This window comes from Molossus molossus, unplaced genomic scaffold (assembly GCF_014108415.1).
Source record: "Molossus molossus isolate mMolMol1 unplaced genomic scaffold, mMolMol1.p scaffold_m16_p_13, whole genome shotgun sequence".
NCBI lineage: Eukaryota > Metazoa > Chordata > Mammalia > Chiroptera > Molossidae > Molossus > Molossus molossus.
In genome coordinates, this window is record NW_023425348.1 from 14854606 (window position 1) to 14878176 (window position 23571).

Consider the following 23571-nt stretch of genomic DNA (forward strand, 5'->3'; position numbering starts at 1 on the left):
AATATTTGAAGCAAAAGTTCTATGAAATAATATTAATTGTTATTATTGGTGATGCAGTGTGATTTTTTGTTCTGTCCCGTATTATTTAAAAAAAAAAAAAAAAAGCTGTGCCCTGGCCAGTGTGGCTCAGTTGGTTGGAGTGTCCTCCCATGCACCAAAGAGCCGTGAGTTCATTTCACAGTCAGGGCACATACCCAGATTATGAGTTAAGTCCCCTGTCACAGCACATTTGGGAGGTGACCCATCAATGTTTCTCTCTCTCTTCCACCCCTTCCTCTACCTCTAAAAAGAGAAAAATCAATGAATCGAATCCTTAGGAGAGGATTTAAAATAATAAAAATAATAATAAATAAATAAAAGCTGGTCATAGCCATTAAAAGTGATTTCAAAACAGTTTGAAAAACACTGGTCTAGAATTTGGGAATCTGCAAAATTTGGACTAGGACTGAACTGGATGTTCAAGTGTAAATTTTCAATAAAATAACAGAAATAAAGTGACTGGGACTTGGAGCTTATTTCAGTTGCACTTTTTTCCTTCTTCATTAGTTATATATAATTAATTTGCCTATTCTTAATCTGGTTTTGCTGCTGAAGGTGGGAGTGTTTAGTTGCATTTTCCACATATAGAATGAGATTATTCAGCAGTTGGTGCGGCAGAAATTTCTCAACCACTTCATATGTGTAATGTTTTCCTTAGGACAGAAATTAACATACATAGATTTTAAAGTCATTAGCATAATTCTCAAAGAGAAACCTGAGAAAAACTTTTTATTATGGAAATTTTATGAGGGCCACATTGAACACTAAACCCTGGCCATCTATTTGAAGTGTTTCAACAGCCTTGAATGCCAGTCCCTCTGCTACCCACTCAGTACCACCTACCTTGCTGCCATTTAACTGATCTTTTTAAAATAACTTGGGGGAAATAGAAGGTCATTACATGTGTCCTCTGTTGAAACTCTTTATTCTTTTTTTCTCTACCTCTAGAATAAAATCCCAAACCATAGTTTTTCATTCATGATCTGGCTCTAGCCTACCCTTCTAGCTTTCTCTTCCACTGTCTGTCTCTTCCCTACAACATTCACCTTATTATTCCTAGAATACTCAATCCTTTTAGCACTTGTACTTATTTTTCAAGATCTACCTTAAATTTCATCTTATGGATGAGACCTTTTTAACTATCCCCAAAAAACAAGTATGTAGCTCCTTTGATTGCTTTTATTGGGGGGGGGGGGTTGCCACTTAACTGAGTCATTTATTAGTTTAGGTTTGCTTCCATCTTCACTGTTAAGTAGTGATCTCCTCCAAAGCAATGGTTATATATTACTCTTCTTAGTCTCCTAAACACTTCTTTGGTGCCCATACATAGTAGGTATCCAACAATGGTTTATTGATGGAATGTATGAGTACTTTTGGGATTTTAGAATCTATCCCTGGCCAGTGTGGTTCAGTAGGCTTAGCGTCATCCCATGAACCGACGGGTCACTGGTTCCATTCCTGGTCAGGGCACAAATTTCTCTCTCTCTCCTTCTCTGTTCATTTCTCTCTCTAAAATCAATAAAAACATATTTTAAGGGGGGGGGGGGGCTTTAGAATCTAATTCCAACACAGCTTCTCTCCAAGAGTTCATCAAAGTTATTTTTTCATTTTGTTTTGAGTGTGTGTCATTTTTTTCCTTCCCTCCTGTGGGGGATTTTGTTAAAATTTCTAAAGAGAACCTAAGTTCTGTAGCCTTTTCCTTAGGGGAAAATATACTTTGGTAAACTAGTATAGAATATCTATCTTCAACATTTCTGTGAAGGTAAGTAAAATCTACTTTTTGTATACTTAACTCTTTGCTGTTGTTGAAAAATACAGTTTTATGGAGCTGTAAACAAAATGAAGTGGAATAAATTTGTGTTTATAATAGTCTTGACCAATTCTTTATCTATTTCAGCTCATGGAATGCTGTGTAAATGCCCTGGTGACATCCTTTAAAGAGACTATCTTAGCAGAATGCCAAGGCATGATCAAGCGTAATGAAACTGAAAGTAGGTAAAATATGACTTAAAGTTCTCATAATCTTTTAAGAGGGTATCTTTGAGACAGATCACTTTTAATAAATTGCTCTTAGATCATTCTTTTATACATAGGTGTATTTGTTAAAGTAAACTGTGCTTAAAGAAAATGATAAAATATTTAGCACAGTTAAAAGCACTGAGAAGATGATCATAAACTTATATGTTAAGCATTCCTCCTCCTTAGGTAGAAATATGTGCACAAAAGCACATGTGTGTATTTCAGTTGGTTCTTTGAAGTAGGACTCTGTTTTTAACAGCGAATGTAAATGGTAAACATGGTATGGGATAGAACTAGGTATCTGACTTGTGTGTGGAACCTTGTAGCAAATATTTTTAGAAAGTAATAAAACACTGTATGTTAATATTCATCCTTCTCCCCAAAACTACTTTACAATTTAAAATTTTAGAAGTTGTTTTTTTTTATTACTTAAATGTTTTCTTAATAAAGATGTATTTTGAGAGGGTGGCAAGTACACTACCAAAAGGAGTATAGTGCCCTGGCCGGTTTGGCTCAGCGGTTGGAGCGTCGGCCTGCGGTACAGAGAGACCCGGGTTCGGTTCCCGCTAAGGGCACGTACTTTGGTTGCAGTTTGTCCCCGGCCCTGGTTGGTCGTGCGGGTGGCAGCCACTCGATGTGTCCCTTCACGTCGATGTTTCTCTCTCTCTCTCTCCCTTCCTCTCTCTCCCTCCCACTCTATCTGAACAAAAAATGGAAAAATATCCTCGGGTAAGGATAAAAAAAAAAAAAAAAAAAAAAAAGGAGTATAGTATAAATATCCCTGCTACCCAGAGATAACCACTTTTAACATTTTGATGTATTCCTCTCCAGATTTTATTGTGTACAATTGCAAGATCTCATTTAATCTCTAGTTGCATTTAAAGCATGTCTTTTATTTTTTTTAATTAATTTATTGTTTTATTTGCAGATGCCCCACCTTTTTCCTTCATTGACACCCTCCTGTCTGCCTTCACCGAACTGTTGTCTGTGTCCATTGGTTATGCATATATGCTTATACGTTCTTTGGTTTATCTTCCCCCCTCCCCTTCCCTCTGAGTTTGTCAGTGTTTTCCCTACTTCCATGTCTCTGGGTCTATTTTGTTCATCATTTAAAGCATGTATTTTAATTCAATTAAGTTCTTACACTTTTTAGAAGTAATTTTATAGTGAAAAGCAAACTGCTCATTGGCATAAATGAAATATTGGAGTCTGTATGCCAGGCTAAGTAGAGTTATATCTGATCCATTTTGGACTCCCTCCAAAAGAATTTGTGTAGTAACAACCAGTTCTGTGAAGTAAGATTTTTGTAAAGGTCAGTTAAATGATATAACATGAAAAAATGCTTTTGAACACTGAAAAATTCTTTATGAATACAACTTTATATTATCACTAATAGAATTATATTTTATAATCATTTCTTGGAAAAATCTTATGACTATGTTTTTACCCCTTAGTGATGTGGTAGTGTATTGAATATTATATCTACTTCATAAAATGTGCTAATGTTCTGCATAAAGTTTTGTACTTCTTAGAATAAAAAATATTCCATGTGTTGACAGATCTATTTTTTAAAAGAGTTGGGTTTTGCAGTGTGTTATCACTTTTAATTAGAGTTTCTTTTAAAAATAGGTGAATCAGGAAGTTACAGTACTTATTATAACAACTCCTGAACTAATTGTACCCACAAACTCTTACTATCATAAGCATTCTAGATCCATGATACAAATCAAAGAGAAAATTTATTCTGATGGTTGAAATGATTACATGAGTATATTGTATCCTTTCAGAATTACACTTAATGTTTTCATTGATGGACAAAGTTCCTAATGGGATAGAGCCAATGTTGAAAGACTTGGAGGAACATATCATTAGTGCTGGCCTGGCAGATATGGTAGCAGCTGCTGAAACTATTACTACTGTAAGTTTTCCTCAATGGCAATGATAGATGTATATCAAGTTTGTTTTTTAAATGGAGGTTTGGGTATTTAAAACAATAATTGATTGAAAAACAATGGTATTTAAACACCTTTTAATTTTAAGGAAAAACTTTCAGAAAATTTCCCAAATTTTAAGGCTACAGTGTTTTATTAAAATTATGTTTATATTTTCTCACGTTTTTGTATTGTTCTTTTTTTTAAAAAAAAACAAACTCAGTTGAATATAAAACATTTTATTTTTAGGACTCTGAGAAATATGTTGAGCAATTACTTACACTATTTAATAGATTTAGTAAACTCGTCAAAGAAGCTTTTCAAGATGATCCACGATTTCTTACTGCAAGAGATAAGGTATATATTCTTGTATATTAACACTGCTATCATTATTATTATTATTTTAGATTTGGAAAGATACTGTTTACTGAATAAAAGCAAAGTAGAGAAGATTAGAGCATGATTCTGTTTATGGAAAATAGAAAGGATATGCATTATCTACTTTGCCTATCACATGTCATAATTTGCTTTTAATCAGAAACTTGCATCATTATACTATTAAATTACCCTGATTTTTCATCAGTCAAGGGCAACCATATTTATTATATTTGGTTTGTTGCATGTTTTTGTAAGCATTGGATATACTTGTGAACTAGAATTTAGCCCAGAAAATGTTCTTCCTCATTTTTCCAGTAATGTTTTTCTGATTTTTAATATTATTGAAATATTAAATTAAATGGCCTGCAAAGGCTTCTCTGAGGTCACATTTGAATCAAGATTGAGGGTGATTAGGAATAAGTCATGTGGCTGTCTGAGGGAACAGTGCTCCAGCTGGAGCAGTTGCTCTAAGGCAGGAATGTACCAATCATGGCCAGAGTGGATTGAGTGCGGGGGAGAATAGTAGCAAATAAAGTCGAAGAGGTAGGAGGAAGCCAGGTCATGTAAGGCTCTGTGGGCCATCACTTTTACTCTGCATAGGGTTTGGAAAGTCATTGAAAGCTTTTGAAGAAAACTACAGGACCAGACTTACATTTTAACAGGATCACCTGGCTGCTGAATAGACTGAAGTGGGGCAAGAGAAGAAGTAAGAATATCAGTTAAGAAACTATTTAAGTGATCCAATTAAGGAGTAATGATGGAAGCTTGGCCCAGAACAATAGTGGGTACAGGTAGTCAAAAGTAGTTGAATTCTGATTACATTATGAAAATAGACTCTACAAGATTTGGTAATGAATCAGATATAAAGGATGTGATAGAATGAGCTCATTTCAGGATTTCACTCAGCTTTTTGTCCTATCAATTAGAAGCATATACTTGCTGAGATGGGAAGACTTTGAAAGAAGCAGGTTGGGGAGAGATGGTTGCAGAGAGATTAGGAATTCAGTTGTAGACAAGTTAACTTTGACATGTTTATTAAACATTCATATAGCAATGTCAAGTCTGGAGTCTAAGGGAGAGAATGGGCTTGGAAAAAATAAATTTGGGAGCTTCAGCACATAGGTGGTAATTAAAACACTGACAACTGACTGTGATCACCAACATAATGAGTGAGAATAGAAGAGAGATCCATAAACTGGCCTGGTGCATTCTAAATTTAGTTATCAGAAAAATGAGGAACCATCTTTCACGAGGGAAGAGGAGAATGAGTGGAATGACCTGAAGAGTTTGGTGTACTAGAATACAAATGGAAAAAGCACTTTCAGGAAGAGGGCTTGATGTGCTATTTTAAATGCTCCTGACAGCCCTGGCCAGTTTGGCTCAGCTATTAAAGCGTCAACCCGTAGACCAAAGGGTCTCAGGTTCAATTCCCGGTCAAGGGCATGTACCTGGGTTGCAGGTTCAATCCCCAGCCCTGGTCAGGGGAATTCGGGAGGCAACCAATCGATGAGTCTTTCTCACATCGATGTTTTTCTCTCTCTCTCTCTCTCCCCCTCCCTCCCTTCCACTCTATCTAAAAATTAATGGAAAAATATTCTTGTGAGAGGATTAACAAAAAGTAAAAAATTATTAAATGATAGGTCATGATAGGTCAGATAAGATGGGGGTTAATTATCTTCAGCAACAAGGAAGTTGTGAGTGACTCCACCCAGAACAATTGGTGGAGTAGGTGTGAAAGCCTGGTTGGAATGGTTTCCAGTAAGAATGGCAGTGAGAAACGGTAGAAAGGGAGGGAGTTCCTCCAGTAGTTTAGTTTAAAAAGAGAGAAATGGGGCAGTAGCTGAAAGTGGACAAAGCCGAGAGAGAATTTTTAAGATTTAAAAAATAATATATTTGTATGCTGGGGCTACAGAAACAATGGAGAAAGAAAAAACTCGTGATGCAAGAGAAATAGGAGGGAATTCTGATCATTAGCTTTCTCAGTGAAATAGGAAACTACATCATCAGCCAAGAGTGTACATGAAGGAGGAAATATTGGAGGTTTGATGAGAAAAGAGATAGTATGAAAATGTTTTCCAGGATGATGTGTGGACAAGAGAAAATGTTATTGTTAAGCAGCATTAAAATCCCAAGGGGCTTGAGGATAATGATAATCATAAAATGACAAAGAGTATGCTGAAGTCATTGACGTAAAAAATCCTAACAGGCCAGATACACCATTAAAAATAAAAACTAATTTATATTTTTATGTATTTTTGGAATTGTAACAGTTTAACTATATTTTAAATATCAAAAAGAATGTTTATATTTTATTTTAAATTATTATTTACAGGCATATAAAGCAGTTGTTAATGATGCTACTATATTTAAACTTGAATTACCTTTGAAGCAGAAAGGGTAAGTTTTTTTAAAGTCATGTTTAAAATTCTTAAATTTTTGTAGTGTCTTATATGTTATTGGGTATGCAAAGTGCCCTATTTTCTAATCCTATTAGGTTTGGGTTTTTGTTTTTGTTTTGTTTTGTTTTTTTACTTTTATGATTTTTGCAGCATTTGATTATTAAAACTGTCTTGGTTTTTAATTTTCTATTAAGTTATCTATCTCTCTTTATAACCAAAAAAAAGTTAGCCTTATTTTTTAAGTAGAAAAAATGTTTTAGTTTTTTTATTTTTAAATTACAGTTTAGCGCTGCCAGTGTGGCTCAGTGGATTGAGCATTGTCCCATAGATTGAGAGGTCCTGATTTGATCCCTGGTCAGGGCACATGCCCAGTTTGTGGGATCAGTCCCCGTAAGGGGTATGCAGGAGGCAGCCCATAGATGTTTCTCTCTCACATTGATGTTTCTTTCTCTCTCTCTCCCTTCCTCTCTCTCTAAAAAATCAGTAAAAACATACATATTTTTTTAAATGTACAGTTTACATTCAGTATTATTTTGTATTAGTTTCAGATGTACAACATAGTGGTTAGATAATCATACTTTACAAAATGTTATGCCCCCATAGATGTTTCCAGTACCCACTTGGAAAATGTTTTATTCTTTCTTTCAGAATCTCTATTTGATTGTTTTTCTATCCTCATTAGTCACTAAACTTATTACCTATAAAAGCATAGAATATGACTCAATTCATCATAAGGATAAAAAATGGAAATCAATTTTAATGTAAATTTTTATTTACCATTTTTTAAAAATTGATCTGTCGTTGGCAGGATGAATTTACTTGTGCTAAGCACTATTATATTAAATAGAAAAATCAGAAAATCAAAATTTAATAAAATAGTAATAAATCTGAGCTACTTATAGTATCTTCAGAGTAGTGCTAAGTAGCAGAAGGTTAATTGGAAATATGTTTTGATGTCATTTCTAGCTGAGAATTGCTATTTTAAAGAGATTTCATACTTAATGGTAAAACATTTTATTGTTTTGATTTTTTCTTTTAGAGAGGTGGGAACGGGAGAGAGAGAGAGAAAGAGAGAAACATTGATGTGAGAGAGGTCCATCGATCAGTTGCCTCCTGCATGCTCCCTGGTCTGTGATAATACCCAAAGTCTAGGTATGTGCCCTGACCTGGAATGGAACCCACGGCCTTCAGGGCACAGGACAGTGCTCCAACCAACTGAGCCACAGTGGCCAGGGCAGTGTTAAAATATTTTTAAAATAGCATTTCTGTCCTGGCCGATTTGGCTCAGTGGTTAGAGCGTCGGCCCACGGACCGGAGAGACCCGGGTTCGGTTTCCGCTAAGGGCATGTACCTTGGTTGCAGTTTGTCCCCAGCCCCAGTTGGGGTTGTGTGGGTGGCAACCAGTCGATGTGTCTCACATCAATGTTTCTCTCTCTCTCTCCCTCCCTCTCTCCCTTCCGCTCTATCTGAAGATAAATGCAAAAAAATGTCCTCGGGTGAGGATTAAAAAAAGAAAAAGAAAAAATAAATAAATAATTAAAATAGCATTTCTTAAGAAGAAAAGTTCAGCACTGACTGGGTAGCTCAGTTGGTTAGAATGTCATCATGATACACCAAGGTTGCTGGTTTGATCCCCATCACATACAAAAATCAACCAATGAATGCATAACTAAGTGGAACAACAAATTAATGTTTCTTCCTCTCCCCTCTCCTCTCTCCCCTCTCTCCTCTAAAATCAATAAATAAAATTTAAAGAAAAAAGTTTAGGATTTTTAAATTTTATTTGAATCATTTTTAGGGTTTTTTTTGTTTTGTTTTGTTTTGTTTTGTTTTGTTTTGTTTTGTTTTGTTTTGGCTATATAAGTAATTAGAATAATATTACAGTGAAAGATACCTGAATCATGTAGTATTATAGTAATTGACATAGTCTAGAAGGGCATTTATTGTGTTTTCTGTAAATGGTGAAATATATGAACTATATAACACTACATATTAGAGACCTCTTCATATTAATGCAGAAGGTCTTTCTCATTCTCCCCTGGCCCAGCATTTTATTTTATTGATTTGAGAGAGAGAGAGAGAGGAAGGAAAGGAGGGAGAGAGGGAGGTAGGGGAAGAGAGAGAGAGTCAAACATCAATTTGTTGTTCCCCTTACTTATGCATTCATTGGTTACTTCTTGTATGTTCCCTGACAGGGGATCGAACCTGCAACCTTGGCATATAGGGGCAATGCTCTAACCAACTAAGCTACTCCTCCAGGGTCTGTCCCAGCATTAAGAAAATTATTTTTTAAAACTTACAGTAAAGTTTCTCTGTTGCTTATCAAATATGTATCTCTCTATACATTCATCAGTCAACTATTAAAATACATTTCAAAAGAAGTTTCAGGCATCAATAACCTTTATTCCCTAAACACTTCAGCATGCAGTTATAAAATTGAATTTGGTGTTTTATTGGTTTTGAGGGTGTTTTTTAAATAAAATTTACCTGCAGTCATACATAAATCTTATGTGTACAATTTTGTGAGATTTGAGAAATACCTATACCCCTATTAAGATATACAACATCATCCTTGAGAGTTACCCTTATGCCCTTTCTCAGTCAGCCCCACCACCACCTCTTGTAGAGACAACTGTTGTTCTGATTATTTTAACATGAGTTAATTTTGCCTGATCTAGGACTTCATATAAATGAAATTATACAATATGTGCATTTTTGTGTAAAGCTTCTTCCAGCATTGTGTTTTTGAGATTCATCCATGTTTTGGCATATCACAGTTATTTGTTTTCCTAAGTGATTGTACTGTTTTACACTCCCACCAACAACGTATGAAAGTACCAGTTGGTCCTCATTCTCCATTCGTTTAGTGTTGTCATTTTAATTTTAGTGTTGTTGGATGTAAGTAGTGATATCTCATTGTAGCTTTAATACCCATTTTCCTCATGAATACTGGTGTCGAGCACTTTGTTGTGTATTTTTTGAAATTATATTTTCTTTTTTTTTTTATCCTCACCCGAGGACATTTTTCCATTTTTTGTTCAGGTAGAGTGGGAGGGAGAGAGAGGAACAGAAAGAGAGAGAAAAACATCGATGTGAAAGGAACACATCGAGTGGCTGCCACCCGCACAACCGACCAGGGCCGGGGACAAACTGCAACCGAGCTACGCGCCCTTAGCGGGAACCGAACCCGGGTCTCTCAGGACCGCAGGCCGACGCTCTAACCGCTGAGCAAAACCGACCAGGGCTGAAATTATATTTTCTTTTATAAAGCATTCAAATTTTTGGCCTTTATTTTTTTTTTCTCATTGGGTTGTTTTTTATTAGTGAACTGTAAGAGTTCTTATATATTCTGTATACAGGTCCTTTGTAAGATATATGCTTTTTTTTTCCCCAATGGTTTTTGCTTTCTGTGTATTGTTTTGAAAATCTTTGTCTACCTCTACCTTTAGGTCATGAAGATAATCTTTTGTTTTCTTCTCAAAGCTTTCTAATTTATGTTTTCACATTAGCTCTAAGATCTATCTTAAATTAATATGTGTAGTGTACATTAGAGGTTAACTTCTTTTTTCTTTACCTTGTGAGTACCAAGTGGTTTCATCACCATTTGGTTTTTGTTTGTTTGTATTTTTAAATATGTTTTTATTGATTTTTTTTAGAGAGAGAGGAAGGGAAAGAGGAAAACATTGATCGGCTACCTTCTGGACGCCCCCTACTGGGGATTGAGTCCAAAACCCGGACATGTGCCCTGACTGGGAATCAAACAGGGACCTCTCAGTTCATGGGATTATGGTCAGTCAGTCCACTGAACCACACTGGCCGAGCTCATCACCATTTGTCAGAAATATTTTCCATTCCCCACTGCATTGCTTTGGTGCCTTTTGTCAAAAATCAAGTGACTTAATTATGTGTATGTTTTTGGGGGCTCTTTGTTCTATTCCATTGATTTATTTGGGTATCCTTAGGCTATGACCACATATTTTGATTAATATACTTTTGTAGTATGTCTTGAGGTCAGGTAATATAATTTTGTTCTTTTTTTCCATGAGTGCCTTTGATATTCTAGTATTTGCTAGTATAGACAACATGGTTGATTTTTGTATATTTATCTTATATACTGTTACCATGTTAAAGTTACAGTAGTTGTTTTGTTGATTTCTTCAGGTTTTCTATGTAACAATCACATAATCTATGGAAAAAGACAGTTTTAATCCTTCCTTTCTGATATTTATCACTTATTTCTTTTTCTTGCCTTGATGCACTGGCTGGGATCATAAGTACAGTGTTGAATAAAAGTAGTAAGAGTAAGCATCCTTGCCTTTTTTTGACAAGCTCTAGGGGAAATCCTTTAGTATTTCATCATCAAATACAAAGTTAGCTGAGGGTTTTTTTTAATAAATATTCTTAATTAAATTGCTTTTTATTCCTAATTTGCTAAAAGTTTTTATAATGAGTGTTCACTTTCATTAAATGCTTTTTCTGTGTTGAAACGATCATTTTTCTTCCTTATTCTTTTGATGTACGTTAAAATATGTTGGTTAAAAAAAAACAAAAGCAACAACAATTAACCAAGTTTGAATTCCTGGGTTAAACTGCTTGGTTATGATGTATTTTTATGTATTACTAAATTCATTTTACTAATGTATTCTTTCTTTTTTTTAAATTTTGAAGTGATTATAGATTCACAAAAAGTTGCAAAAATTCACTAATGTTTTCTTAAATTATTTTTGTCTATGTTCATGAAGGACTTATCTCTTCCTTTCTTGTCTTTGTGCCTTGTACAATTTTCATTTTTGTGATTTTTTGTTGTCATTTTCTGGTATCAGGATTATGCTGGCCTCATCAAATGTATTGGGTGTTATTCCCTCCTTTGTATGTTCTAGAAGAATTAGTGTAATTGGTATGACTTCTTCCTTAAATGTTTGATAGAATTCATAATTAAAACCATCTGGGCCCGGCCAGTGTGGCTCACTGGTTCAGCATCGACCCATGCACCAAGTGGTAGCTGGTTTGATTCCCGGTCAGGGCACATGCCCAAGTTGTGGGCCTGATCACCAGTTGGGGGCGTGTAGGAGGCGGCTAGTCGACATTCTCCCTCATTGATGTTTCTGTCTCTCTCTCCCTCTCCCTTCCTCTCTCTCTAAAATCAATAAAGAAAAAAAATGTTAAAAAAACAAAAACCATCTTGGCCTGGAGTTTTCTTTATGGGCAGATTTTGATCACAGGTTCAATTTCTTTAATAGATACAGCACTCTTCAGATTTTTTATTTAATACAGTTTTAGTTTTGTAAGTTATGATTTTTGAGGAATTTGTTCATTTTTTCTAGGTTGTCAAATTTATGTATATAAAGCTATAAATATTGTTCTTTATATTTTCTCTTTGGAAATATATTAAAACTTTTTTTTAGTTTTTTTATGAGTAAGTTGTTCATCTTTCCAAGTTGTTCATCTTTTGATACAATTATCAAAATCAGGGAATTGACTTTAATGCATACTACCATCTACTCAGATCGTCTTCAATTTCTTTGATTGTGACTATATAATGTTTTTCTTAATAGGAAAATATTCAATACAGAATCATGTGTTGCATTTAGTCAATATATTTCTTTGGCTCCCTTTGGTCTGTAACCACCTCTCAACTTTTCTTTGACTCTTTACCTTTGAAGATTACAGGCCAGTTGTTTTGTAGAATGTCCCTTAGTTTGAGTTAACCTGATGTTTTTTTGTAATTAGATTCAGGCTTGTATTTTTGGAAGAGGTGAAACTTTGTTCTTGTCTTTTCATCTTATCTGAGGGTACGTGATTTTGATACCTCATTACAGATCTTGTTTAATTACTTGATTAAGTTGATGTCTGTTGGACTTCTCCACTGCAAAGTTGTTCTTTTTCTCTGGAATTGTTTTGTAACTGGTACTTTAAAACTATGTAAAGATCTTATTGCTCATTAGATTTACGATTTATACATTGATTTATCATATCAGTACGGACTCATGGTTTTCTGTTTTAATCATTGGGTTATGCTTTACCATCATTCTTTGATTTTCACATTATCCTAGATTTCACTAATGGGAGCTGGTTTGGAGTTCTTTTAACAGCAAACTCTGCTTTTGGCACATGAGGATTTCCAGGTTTGCTTTGTCCCAGAATTAGCCATTTTTCCAGAGCCCTATTCCTTTTAGTGGATGGTGATATTTAGTGGACAAGATCTGTTGCTAGCTAAATTCTTTGCTATTTGGGTGTCACTGCTTCTAGGCCTTCTCAGTTGACAAACTTAAAGATAACATATACATATTTACAACTACAGTGCATGGCCTGTTGCCTTGTGGATGCATTCCTCACCCTCTAAGGCTCCAACTCTCCAAGCTGAGTCACCCCTACATGGATGCCTTCCTCCTCATCCTGCTGAAACCTTAACATCTACCACTGTGTCTTCCCCTAATAGGGACACCCTACTTACCTATTTGGTCTCTCATACTTCATACCTGGTTGCATTTCCATGTCAACACACCCCTTACCTATTTGGGCTTTGACACCTGGTGCTAACTATGCCTTTCTAGTTGATGTCTAACTTACCCAGCCTAGGCTGTGACATCCCATGCAAGGCTTTAGCCCTGCATGGATAGTTCTTTTACCGTGCTTGGGCTTCCTTGTCCTTGGGTAAATTTATTCCTAGGTATGTTTTTCTTTTGGATGCTATTGTAAATGGAATTTTTTAAAAAATTTCCTTTTGGATTATTCAGTGATGGTACATAAAAACACAACTGATTCTTGTATGTTGATCTTGTACCTTGCAACTTTGCTGAATTCATTCATTAGCTCTAGTTGCTTTTTATAGATTCTTCCATACTTTGTATATATAAGATTATAGACCCTGGCCAGGTAACACAGCTGGTTAGAGCATTGTCTTCATACCCCAAGGTTATGTGAGTTTGATCCCAGATCAGGGCACATACAAGAATTGGCCAGTGAATGCATGGATAAGTGGAACAAAAAATCAGCATTTCTCTCTTTCTCTCTCTCTCTCTCTCTCTCCCTCTTTCTTAAAAATCAATCAATAAAAAATTTTTTAAAAGACCTGAAATTATGATTTTAAAAAAACGATTATGGCATCTGCAAATAGAGATATTTTTACTTCTTCCTTTTCACTTTGGATGCCTTTTATTTCTTTTCTTGCCTAATTGCTCTAACTGGGACTTCTAGTGCAGGGATATACAGTGGTGGTGAATATGGACATCCTTGTCTTGGTCCTGATTTTAGGAAGAACAGTCTCAGTCTTTCACCACTGAGTATGTTTGTCGTGGGTTTTTTATAACTTCATTTTTCTTTTTTTTTTTTTTTATCCTCACCCGAGGATATCCTTCCATTTTTTGTACAGATAGAGTGGGAGGGAGAGAGAGGAAGGGAGAGAGAGAGAGAGAGAAACATCGACGTGAAGGGACACATCGAGTGGCTGCCACCCGCACGACCAACCAGGGCCGGGGACAAACTGCAACCGAAGTACACGCCCTTAGCGGGAACCGAACCCGGGTCTCTCCCGACCGCAGGCCGACGCTCTAACCACTGAGCCAAACTGGCCAGGGCATAACTTCATTTTTCTTAATAGCAGCATGGCATTCTGTCTGGTAGACTTAGCGTAATTTATTTACTTGATCCTTTATTGCCACAATGAGTAGTTTCTGATATATTGCTATTACTAATAGTACTAATAGTGCTCCAGAGAATAATATATAGTGTATTTGTAATTTTATATGTGTGAAAGTGTTTCTGCAATTTAGATTCCCAGAAGTGGGGATTTCTGGGTTTGACTTTATTTTTTCATGGTGACTTTATTTTCATGATGTCCTCCAACTTTGTGCTCTAAATTAAAGAAGAAATTTCTGTGGAATAAAATGAGTATTATTAGCTGATCCAAGCATCATCACAACATGAGTGTTGTGGCTATCGGAAGTGATAGAGATGATGTTTTAGGAAAATCAAACTGCTAGTAGCAATCAGTTATTTGGGAGGCTCACTCCTGAGGAGGAATGGGGTAGTTTGTGATAGGCCAATGTTTTCACTGAGAACATCCAGAAAAATCAGGTAACCCTGGCCAGTATAGCTCAGTGGGTTGGATGTCCTCCCATGCACTGAGAGGTTGCCATTCAATTCCTGGTCAGGGCACATGCCCAGTTGTGGGCTCAATCCCTGGTAAGGAGCGTGCAGGAAGCAGTCGACTGATGTTTTGCTCTCATGGATGTTTCTCTCTCACATCGATGTTTCTATTTCTCTCTCCCTCTCCCTTCCTTTCTTTCTAAAAATCAATAGAAATATTTTTTTAAAAAAGAGAAAAATCAGCCGGGCTGGTGTGGTTCAGTGGTTGACTGTCGACCCATGGTCTCCGGTTTGATTCCTGGTCAGGGCACATGCCCAGGTTGTGGGCCAAGTCCCCAGTTGGGGTCATGCAAGAGGCAGCCAGTTGATGTTCTCTCTCATCAATGTTTCTGTTTCTCTCTCCCTCTCCCTTCATTTCTATTGGAAACATATAGAAGTGAGGGAGAACCATTCAGCATTAGTTGAGATTTGCAGTTGTGCTTCCCTGAAGAGAAGCAGCTGAGAATTAGGTTTAATTCAAGCTGAGCAATACTGCTGGAGGACAGTAGAGCTTTTGTTGGTCACACAGTACTAGAATGACAAAACCCACTAGGCTCTTAATTGAAAGCCCAGGAGGGACATTCCTTAGATTCAGTGGCTAATCAGAAGTAGACTGATTAAACTGTTGTAAGGTGTCAACGAGATAACCAAAGACGCACAGCCAAATTGTAAAGGAGCACTTTATTACACCGGCGGGCTGGAGGGATCTCCCCAAATCCTCAGCCACCTGCCTTCTTTGTTGTCTGCTTTTAAAGGCTCAAACTGCAGGAAAAAAACTACATTCTCTTGGCGCCGCTTTTGGCACAGTTAAGAGGGGCTAATACAGAAAAGGGGGAGAGAGGAACTTGTTAGAGGTCAGGGCAGCCATTAATCTCTTTTTCTCATGATTTTTCTGAGTTTCCCAAGGTTCTCATTGACCCCTTATCTTTATAGTTTTCTTTTGGGTTTCTCAAGGCCCTTATGTTTACAAAGAAACTGCCAGGTGTGTACGTGCAGTAACTGAGGGTCAGAAGGGAGTTATTACATCTCCACTGGTTTTATGTACAAGTCAAGTCATTGACTTTTTTTTCTCATTAAGGATACTAACTCTGTCCCTGTATTATTCCCCAGTTATTGGCATAGAAACAGCAGGTTTCGCCTAGTGCCATACAGAGGGCACTGCTTGAGGAAAGGGAGATCTAAGCCTTATCTGTTTTGTATTGCTCGAGGTTATACTTAGGTGGGAGTATGCAAGTCCCTTGCCCCTGGATATCCCCCAAAGTTAACTTGGGCTGGTCCCATATACAGTTGATAGCATTTGGAGTCTGGGAAATTGGCTTGGAGAGGCCTTGCCCTATATAATAAGGTGGCCTTGAATTTAGGCATAACCATCAGTCAGCCCCTCTGACCTTCCTGTGGCCTAATATAGGTCTGGCTGACTAATGACGGTAATCTGAATGGGGTCAGATTTTCCTATAGGGAAACCCTTGGTCTTGGTTAACCTTCTAAAATCTGTATGAGGGTCCCTGCTTCTCAGATAGTCCTTAGTAGTAAATATGGTTTCACAACCCCAAGATGGACAAAAGTATTCATTTGCATTTAAGCAAATGTACCACTTCCTGGGCATATATAGATCCCTACCCCTTGTAGTCCCCATTCCCCCAAAGATGTCCTATAAGCCTAGGGTAGGGGTCCTTCTATATGACATCAATCTTTAGTAATATTATCTGTGCCTATGGTGCCTCTCATGAGGTCACATAGGTTGAGATTCAAAATAGGTTTTTCTGTCCCCTTTGTGATATTTCTTAAGACTTCCCTCAATATCCTATTTCTAAGTTCCCAATTCCACTGGGACCTAGATCTATAAAGATTCCCCTGTACAGTCATAATCAGAAAAATTAGAATCCTGATAAATGCAAGAGTTTCATTTTTAAGGAATCTGGAGAGGCCTGCACCGTCCATTCTTCTTTTTCCGCCTTCAGCCAGGAATGGTGCAGCCAGACCAGGATGCCGTTGACCTTGACAGCCGTTGGTGCAGGCAGGATGACAGTGTATGGTCCCTTCCAGACCGGAGTTAGTCCCTGGGTGGTGAATTTCCTTACGCATTTCGAGTCCCTGGGCTGGAAAGGGTGCACAGGGTCCGAGGTGGGCACAGGCAGGGCATCACAGATGTGTTTATGGACAGCCTTCTGGGAGGACTGCAGGGCCTGTAAGAACTGTAAGAGGGTAAGGGGGAGCAGAGTGGTTTCGTTTTCACCGGTTTCTAAAGTAAATTTAGTTAAGGTTTTCTTTAAGGTCCTGTTCATGTGCTCTACCTGCCCAGAACTCTGTAGGAGGTAAGTACAATGGAGCTTCTAATTTATATTTAACCCCTTAGAGATATCCTGTGATATCTTTGCTATCAAGATGGGGCCATTGTCTGATCTAAGGGTCAGGAGTAGTCTAAATCTGTTATTCCCTTTATTATATCCTACACTGTCATTTGATTACTAGGGGCAAGCTCTCCTTCTCTCAGTATCCTATTTTCTTCCCTTCTTGAGTATTCCTCCAATGTCCTGTCTTCCTATACTATGTATGTCCCTTTCTTTTATCCTTCCATATCTTTATATTTCTTCCCTCTCCACAATCCTTTTTCAGCTTGCTTATAGACCCTCTGCGACTTTTTTAGTCCCTCCCTTGACATGAACCTGACAACTTGCTCAATCTATCTGCTGTCTGCACATCCCCCAGCTTTTCTTTTCCTCCTCCTTACTTAGACCTACACATTCCTGCTTCCCTCCGCTTTCTCCCTTTCCTTGCGACCTTATTGAACATTGTCTGTCTCTCAGGAGTTCAGTAAGCTTGGTGTAACCTAAGTGGGTGGTCTGGTGCAGCTGGTTGACTAAAGTCCGACCTAGAGCCTCTGGGACTAACAATCTCCTATCAGGCAGTGTCCACCATCCATTGATTTTTTTTATGGCTTGTTTCTGCTTGGCTAAGTCATTTCTGACCTAGTGTATCTGGAGAGGCCCCACTGGTGTTAGGGCTGCTCTGATCTGCAGCAGATCTCCCTTGCCTCATCAGAGAGTCTGGATTAGGGCTCTGAGTTCAGCCCATTGGGCTGAAGTTCCCCTACTTAATGACTGAGACCAAATGACACAGTCCAGAGTTATTGCTGCTGCCCCAGCATACCTGATTTCTTCCTGAACATAGCTACTCCTGTCTGTGAACAATACCTCATCTGATGATGGCAGTGGGACATCCTTGAGGTTTGGGTGGGATGTCTGCACTATGTAGATTTCTTCCAGGCCATCCTGTAGAGGCTACTCCGGGTCATTGTCTGGAGGCAGGCTGACAGGATTGATGGCCAACGTCTTGTGGAACTTGATGCAGGGGCTGGCCTGGAGTGGCAGTGGCCAGCAATTGAACGATCTCTGGAGGACATCATGTCTGAGTAGGGGGTATGGGCACTCTGGCAGGACCAGAAACGAATGAGTCACAGTATTTTTCCCAAGGTCTGTGGTCCTCTTTGAAGTCCAGGGGTAGGTTAGGGCCCCATTGGCTCGGTCAAGACTGAGTCTGCTGCACTAGTATCTACCAGGAAACTAACCAGTTTGTCCCCTATTGTCTTGTTATTCTTGGCTCCCAAGGGCTCAGTTGGAAGGAGTCTTGGCCCTGTCATTTTTTTAAATGTAAAGATGGCTTTTTATTTTGTTTCTATATACCTGACTTTGCCCTAGTCTTTTCTATCCCTAACTGGGACCTGGGCCTGCCATCCTGACCCTTCCTAGGGTGATCCTATTCCATGTGCCCTGTTTCCCTTAAGGCTGCTATTACTACCTTTGCTAATTGGGCCAATAGGCCTAACAGGAGAACACGGTGAAAAGTGTCTAAGGAAGCACCCCACCCCCCGACAGTATTTGGGTGCCACCATGGGCAGAGAAATGGGAAAATTTCCTTTGAACCCAGGTTTACAAAAGGACACAGGAAAGGGGAGCAACTTCCTAACATGTATGTTTACATGGGGCAGAGTGTTTTTTAACTCTCCAAGAGCACTTTGCACCCGTCCATGGGATCCCTATTTTTAACTCCCTAAAGTTTAGAGAAGCCTGTTGGAAACTTGATGCTGCCAAACCCACTGCAGACAGATGAGCAGCCTAGGCTGGCACCAAAGGAACACATCCCTTTCGTGGCCTGACTGCCCTCCCGCACTCTCTGAGGAGCCCTGTGCCTACCAGGTGAGTGCCTGTGTGCCTGCCTGCCACCCCCCTTTTCCAAGACGAGGAGCTCTCCACCCCGACCCTAGTCCCAAAGTGCGACCCCAGTTCCAAAGTGCAGCGTCAAGCAGGACGCACAGAGCAGCCCACCGGCAGGGACAGCCCTTGAATCACTAATTATTCTGTTAACTGCCTGTAGCAACCGAGCTACAAAATCTTGATATGGCTCTTCAGGTCCTTGTCTGATAGATGCATGGTTTAGCAAATTTTCCCTTTTGTTGGGAGCTCTTTCCAGGCCTTCAAAGCACAAATATTAATCACAGCTGTAGGGAAGGCAGTGGGGGAGTCTTTAAGGACTCATTGCCTTTCTCGGCTTTTTGTCAAGTCTTTCACTACATACACCCTGTTTCCCTACCTTATTAGCCTCCTGCACAGGATCAAGGCAATCTCTAATTAGGGACCAAAGAGTAAATGTTTGTGCCAGAACCTTGTTCAGTCCTTTCGCTATCTCTCTGCCTCGCAGGCACTTCCCTACCTTTTCCCAGGTTTCTCTTGGAGCCCATTACCAGTATTTGTGCCCTGGTCTGGAGTACCTGGCTCTTTAACTATGGGAATAGATGTCTCATTAAATCAAGCCAATATAGGGGAATGGTCTGGGTGTCCTGGCTCCCCTATGACCTGATTCCAAACTGCCTGCATTAACTCTGGATCAAAGGAGCCTGTATTGGGCCATCCTACCCCAATAATGGGCCATTCTAATTTACAGAGTGCACAATTTACCTTTTGAGAATTTAATCCCATACCCATATTTGTCTCCAAAAGCTTTCCTGAAATGCTGTAAGAGGCAACCGAGGTGGGTCTTTTGTGAACTTTGCCTATTTCCCATCCTCCCTAAGTAGATAAGTTTTAGTCACAAACTGGCCTCAGATTAAACAGAAAAACAGGAAAAAAGAGAAAACTGAGAATTCCCAAGGACTAAAGAGCTGTGGGCTTTAGCCCTGGCTGGTTTGCTCAGTGGTTAGTGCGTCGGCCTGCTGTCCAGAGAGACCTGGGTTCGGTTCCCACTAAGGGCGCATATTCAGTTGCAGTTTGTCCCCGGCCTTGGTTGGTTGTGTGGGTGGCAGCCACTCGATGTGTCCCTTTCACATCGATGTTTCTCTCTCTCTCTTCATCTCTCTCCCCCCACTCTATCTGAACAAAAAATGGAAAAATGTCCTCAGGTGAGGATTTAAAAAAAAAAAGAGCTGTAGGCTTCCTTGTAGTAAACGGTCTGTGAGCCAGGATAAAATATCCTCAACCTCTAGTGAGACTGGCCGGCACCGATGTATATCCTTGAGGAGACAGCAGACAAACAGGCTGAAGCAACAGAATAGCACATGAACCATGTATAAGGAACAGACAAAAGAAAACACACAAGACAGAAACTTTTTGCTTCGTCCACCTAGCCGTTTCCCTCGCGGAGATTTAGACACTTCTTGGCATTGGCAGGCCGGTGTAACCCTCTGGCACAGATCAGGTTTGCAGGTGGAGACCAGAATGTCCCCAAGAATCTGATACTGCCCTTAGCCTTTTTTAGAGGTCGTCACAGGACCACAGGTAAGGACTTATACAGGCTCCAAAACAAGTGTCATGGAGCATGGTCACTCATACACAATTGCATCCACACAGTCACATTCACACCAGAAGTTCCCGGGAGATAATCAGACTCCACTTCCACCCCAGCAGCAGGCCAAGGAAAATTCCTTATCCAGTGGGAACATAATGAACTCCACCTAACGTCTTAGGGGGATCCCGGAGAGCAGAGGTTCGCTGCATCCAGCCCTCTCACTCTCATCCAGAAATACCAGTCACCCAGAACCTACCTCCGGAGGCTTTTCACCAGGTCTCCTTAAATCTTTTGGGGACGTCTTGGCATCTCCCAGCCGCTCATCAGAAACCTAAGTAGGATCTCTGGGGCCCTGGAACGACTTAGGTGGTACCCCCCTAAAGAACTACAGGTATCCGGTGGCCCAACCAGGAGAGGCCATTCATCCTAGGCGGCTATCCCCTGGTGTCATAAAGCACCAGGGATCTCGCCGGGGCCTCCAAATGTAAGGTGTCAGCGAGATAACCAGAGACGCAGCCGAATTGAAAAGGAGCGCTTTATTACACTGGCGGGCTGGAGGGATCTCCCCAAATCCTCAGCCACCTGCCTTCTTTGTTGTCTGCTTTTAAAGGCACAAACTACAGGAAAAAACTATTCTCTTGGCGCCGCTTTTGGCAGCATTAAAGGGGGCTGATACAAAGTAGGGGGAGAGAGGAGCTTGTTAGAGGTCAGGGCAGCCATTAATCTCTTTCTCTCATGGTTTCTTTGAGTTTCCCAAGGTTCTCATTAACCCCTTATCTTTATAGTTTTCTTTTGGGTTTCTAAGGCCCTTATATTTACAAAGAAACTGCCCAGGTATGTACGTGCAGTAACTGAGGGTCAGAATGGAGTTATTACAAAACCAACTCAATTTCTGATTGGATTGAAGTTTTCAGCCCCTTTCATAGTAGAACAAAGAGCAAACCACTCTTTTTTCTTTTTTTTTTTTTTTCAATTACAGTTTACATCTAATATTATTGTGTATTAATTTCAGTTGCAGACAATCATACTTTACAGAGTGACCCCCTCCTTATTTTCAGTACCAACCTGGCACCATACATAGTTAGTACAACATTACTGACTATATTCCCAATGATGTACTTACATCTCCATGACTATTTTGTGTGTGTGTGTGTGTGTGTGTGTGTGTGTGTGTATTTTATCCTCACCCGAGGACATTTTTGTATTTATCTTCAGAAAGATAGGGAGGAAGAGAGAGAGAAACATCAATGTGAAAGAGACACATCGAGTGGCTGCCACCCACACGACCCCAAACGGGGCTGGGGACAAACTGCAACCGAGGTACATGCCCTTAGTGGGAACCAAACCCAGAACTCTCTGTTCCGTGGGCCAACACTCTAACTGCTGAGCCAAACCAGCCAGGGCTCCATGACTGTTTTGTTAACTACCAATTTGTAGTTCTTAATCCCTTTATCTTTTTCACCCAGTCCCCCAAGTCCCATCCCCTCTGGCAGCCATCTGTCTGTATCAGTGAGTTTGTTTTAATTTTGTTTGTTCTTTAGATTCTACATATAAGTGAAATCATATGTTATTTGTCTTTCTCTGACTTATTTCACTTAGCATAATACCCTCTAGGTCCACCCATGCTCTCACAAATGGTAAGATTTCATTCTTTTTTATGGCCGAGTAATACTACATGGTATATATGTACCACCACTTTTTTTTTTTTTTTTTTTTTTTTGGTACGTGACCCTAGCGGCAACCGAACCCGGGACTCTGGTCCGCAGGCACACTCCAACTGCTGAGCCAAACCGGCCAGTGCTCTACCACCACTTTTTTATCCACTCATTTACTGATGGGCATTTGGGTTATTTCCATATCCTGGCTATTGTAAATAATGCTGCAATGAACATAGGGGTGCATATATTCTTTCAAATTAGTGTTTTGGGTTTCTTCAGATATATACCTAGAAGTGAAATCACTGGACCATAAGGCAGTTTCATTTTTTTTTTTTCCCTCACCCTAGGAAATTTTTCTGTTTATCTTCAGATAACATGGGAGGGAAGGAGAAAGAGGGAGAGAGAGAGAAACAATGATGTGGTCAGAGGGGCACATCTACTGGTTGCCTCCCACACTACCCCAACCAGGGATGAACCTGCGACTCATTGATCCGTGGGCTGACGCTCTAACCACTGAGCCAAAGTGGCCAGGGCCATTTTTTATTTTTTTAAGAGACTCCAAACTGTTTTCTACAGTGGCTGCACCAATCTGCTCCACATCCTCGCCCATCTTGTTTGTCAGTTTATTGTTGATAGCCATTCTGGCAGGTGTGAGGTAATAAGGGTGAACTCACTCTGTAAAGGTTTTTTTATTGATTTCTAGAGAGAGAGGAAGGGAGAGGAAGAAAGAGAGAAGCATCAATGCGAGAGCAAAACAGATCAACTGCCCCCTACTTGCCCTCCTGCCCCCACCACCAGCGATCAAGCACACAACCCAAATATGTGCTCTGACCAAGAATTGAACCTGAAACCTTTTAGTTCATGGGACAACTCCCAACCAACTGAGCCACATCAACCGGGTGGATGAACCCACTCCTAATCTCCTAATAGAAGATAACATCATCTGGTGCTTCTGTAGTTCCTTTAGGTGCAGTGCCCAGTGTCTAGTCTGACATTACTAGTCCTGTGAAGGTAAATAAGTTTGTGGTCAATTAAGAGAAAAATCACTGTAGAAGCAGACTCTGAGATGATTCCAGTATTGGAGTTAGCATATAGGGACTTTAAAATAATTAAGACTCGCCCTGGCCGGTTTGGCTCAGCGGTTAGAGCGTCCACCTGCGGTCCGGAGAGACCCGGGTTCGGTTCCCGCTAAGGGCATGTACCTCGGTTGCAGTTTGTCCCCGGCCCTGGTTGGTCGTG

At 39.5% G+C, this 23571-nt stretch overlaps 1 protein-coding gene across 1 annotated transcript in view; it reads left to right on the plus strand.

The window, feature by feature from the left end:
- Positions 1–23571, plus strand: part of CUL5 (cullin 5) — a 108561-nt gene that overhangs the window by 64648 nt on the left and 20342 nt on the right. The window contains exons 8-11 of the mRNA XM_036257696.1: positions 1937–2030; positions 3846–3976; positions 4239–4346; positions 6700–6764. Coding sequence (XP_036113589.1) covers positions 1937–2030; positions 3846–3976; positions 4239–4346; positions 6700–6764 — 398 coding nt within the window. The remainder of the gene's footprint in view (positions 1–1936; positions 2031–3845; positions 3977–4238; positions 4347–6699; positions 6765–23571) is intronic.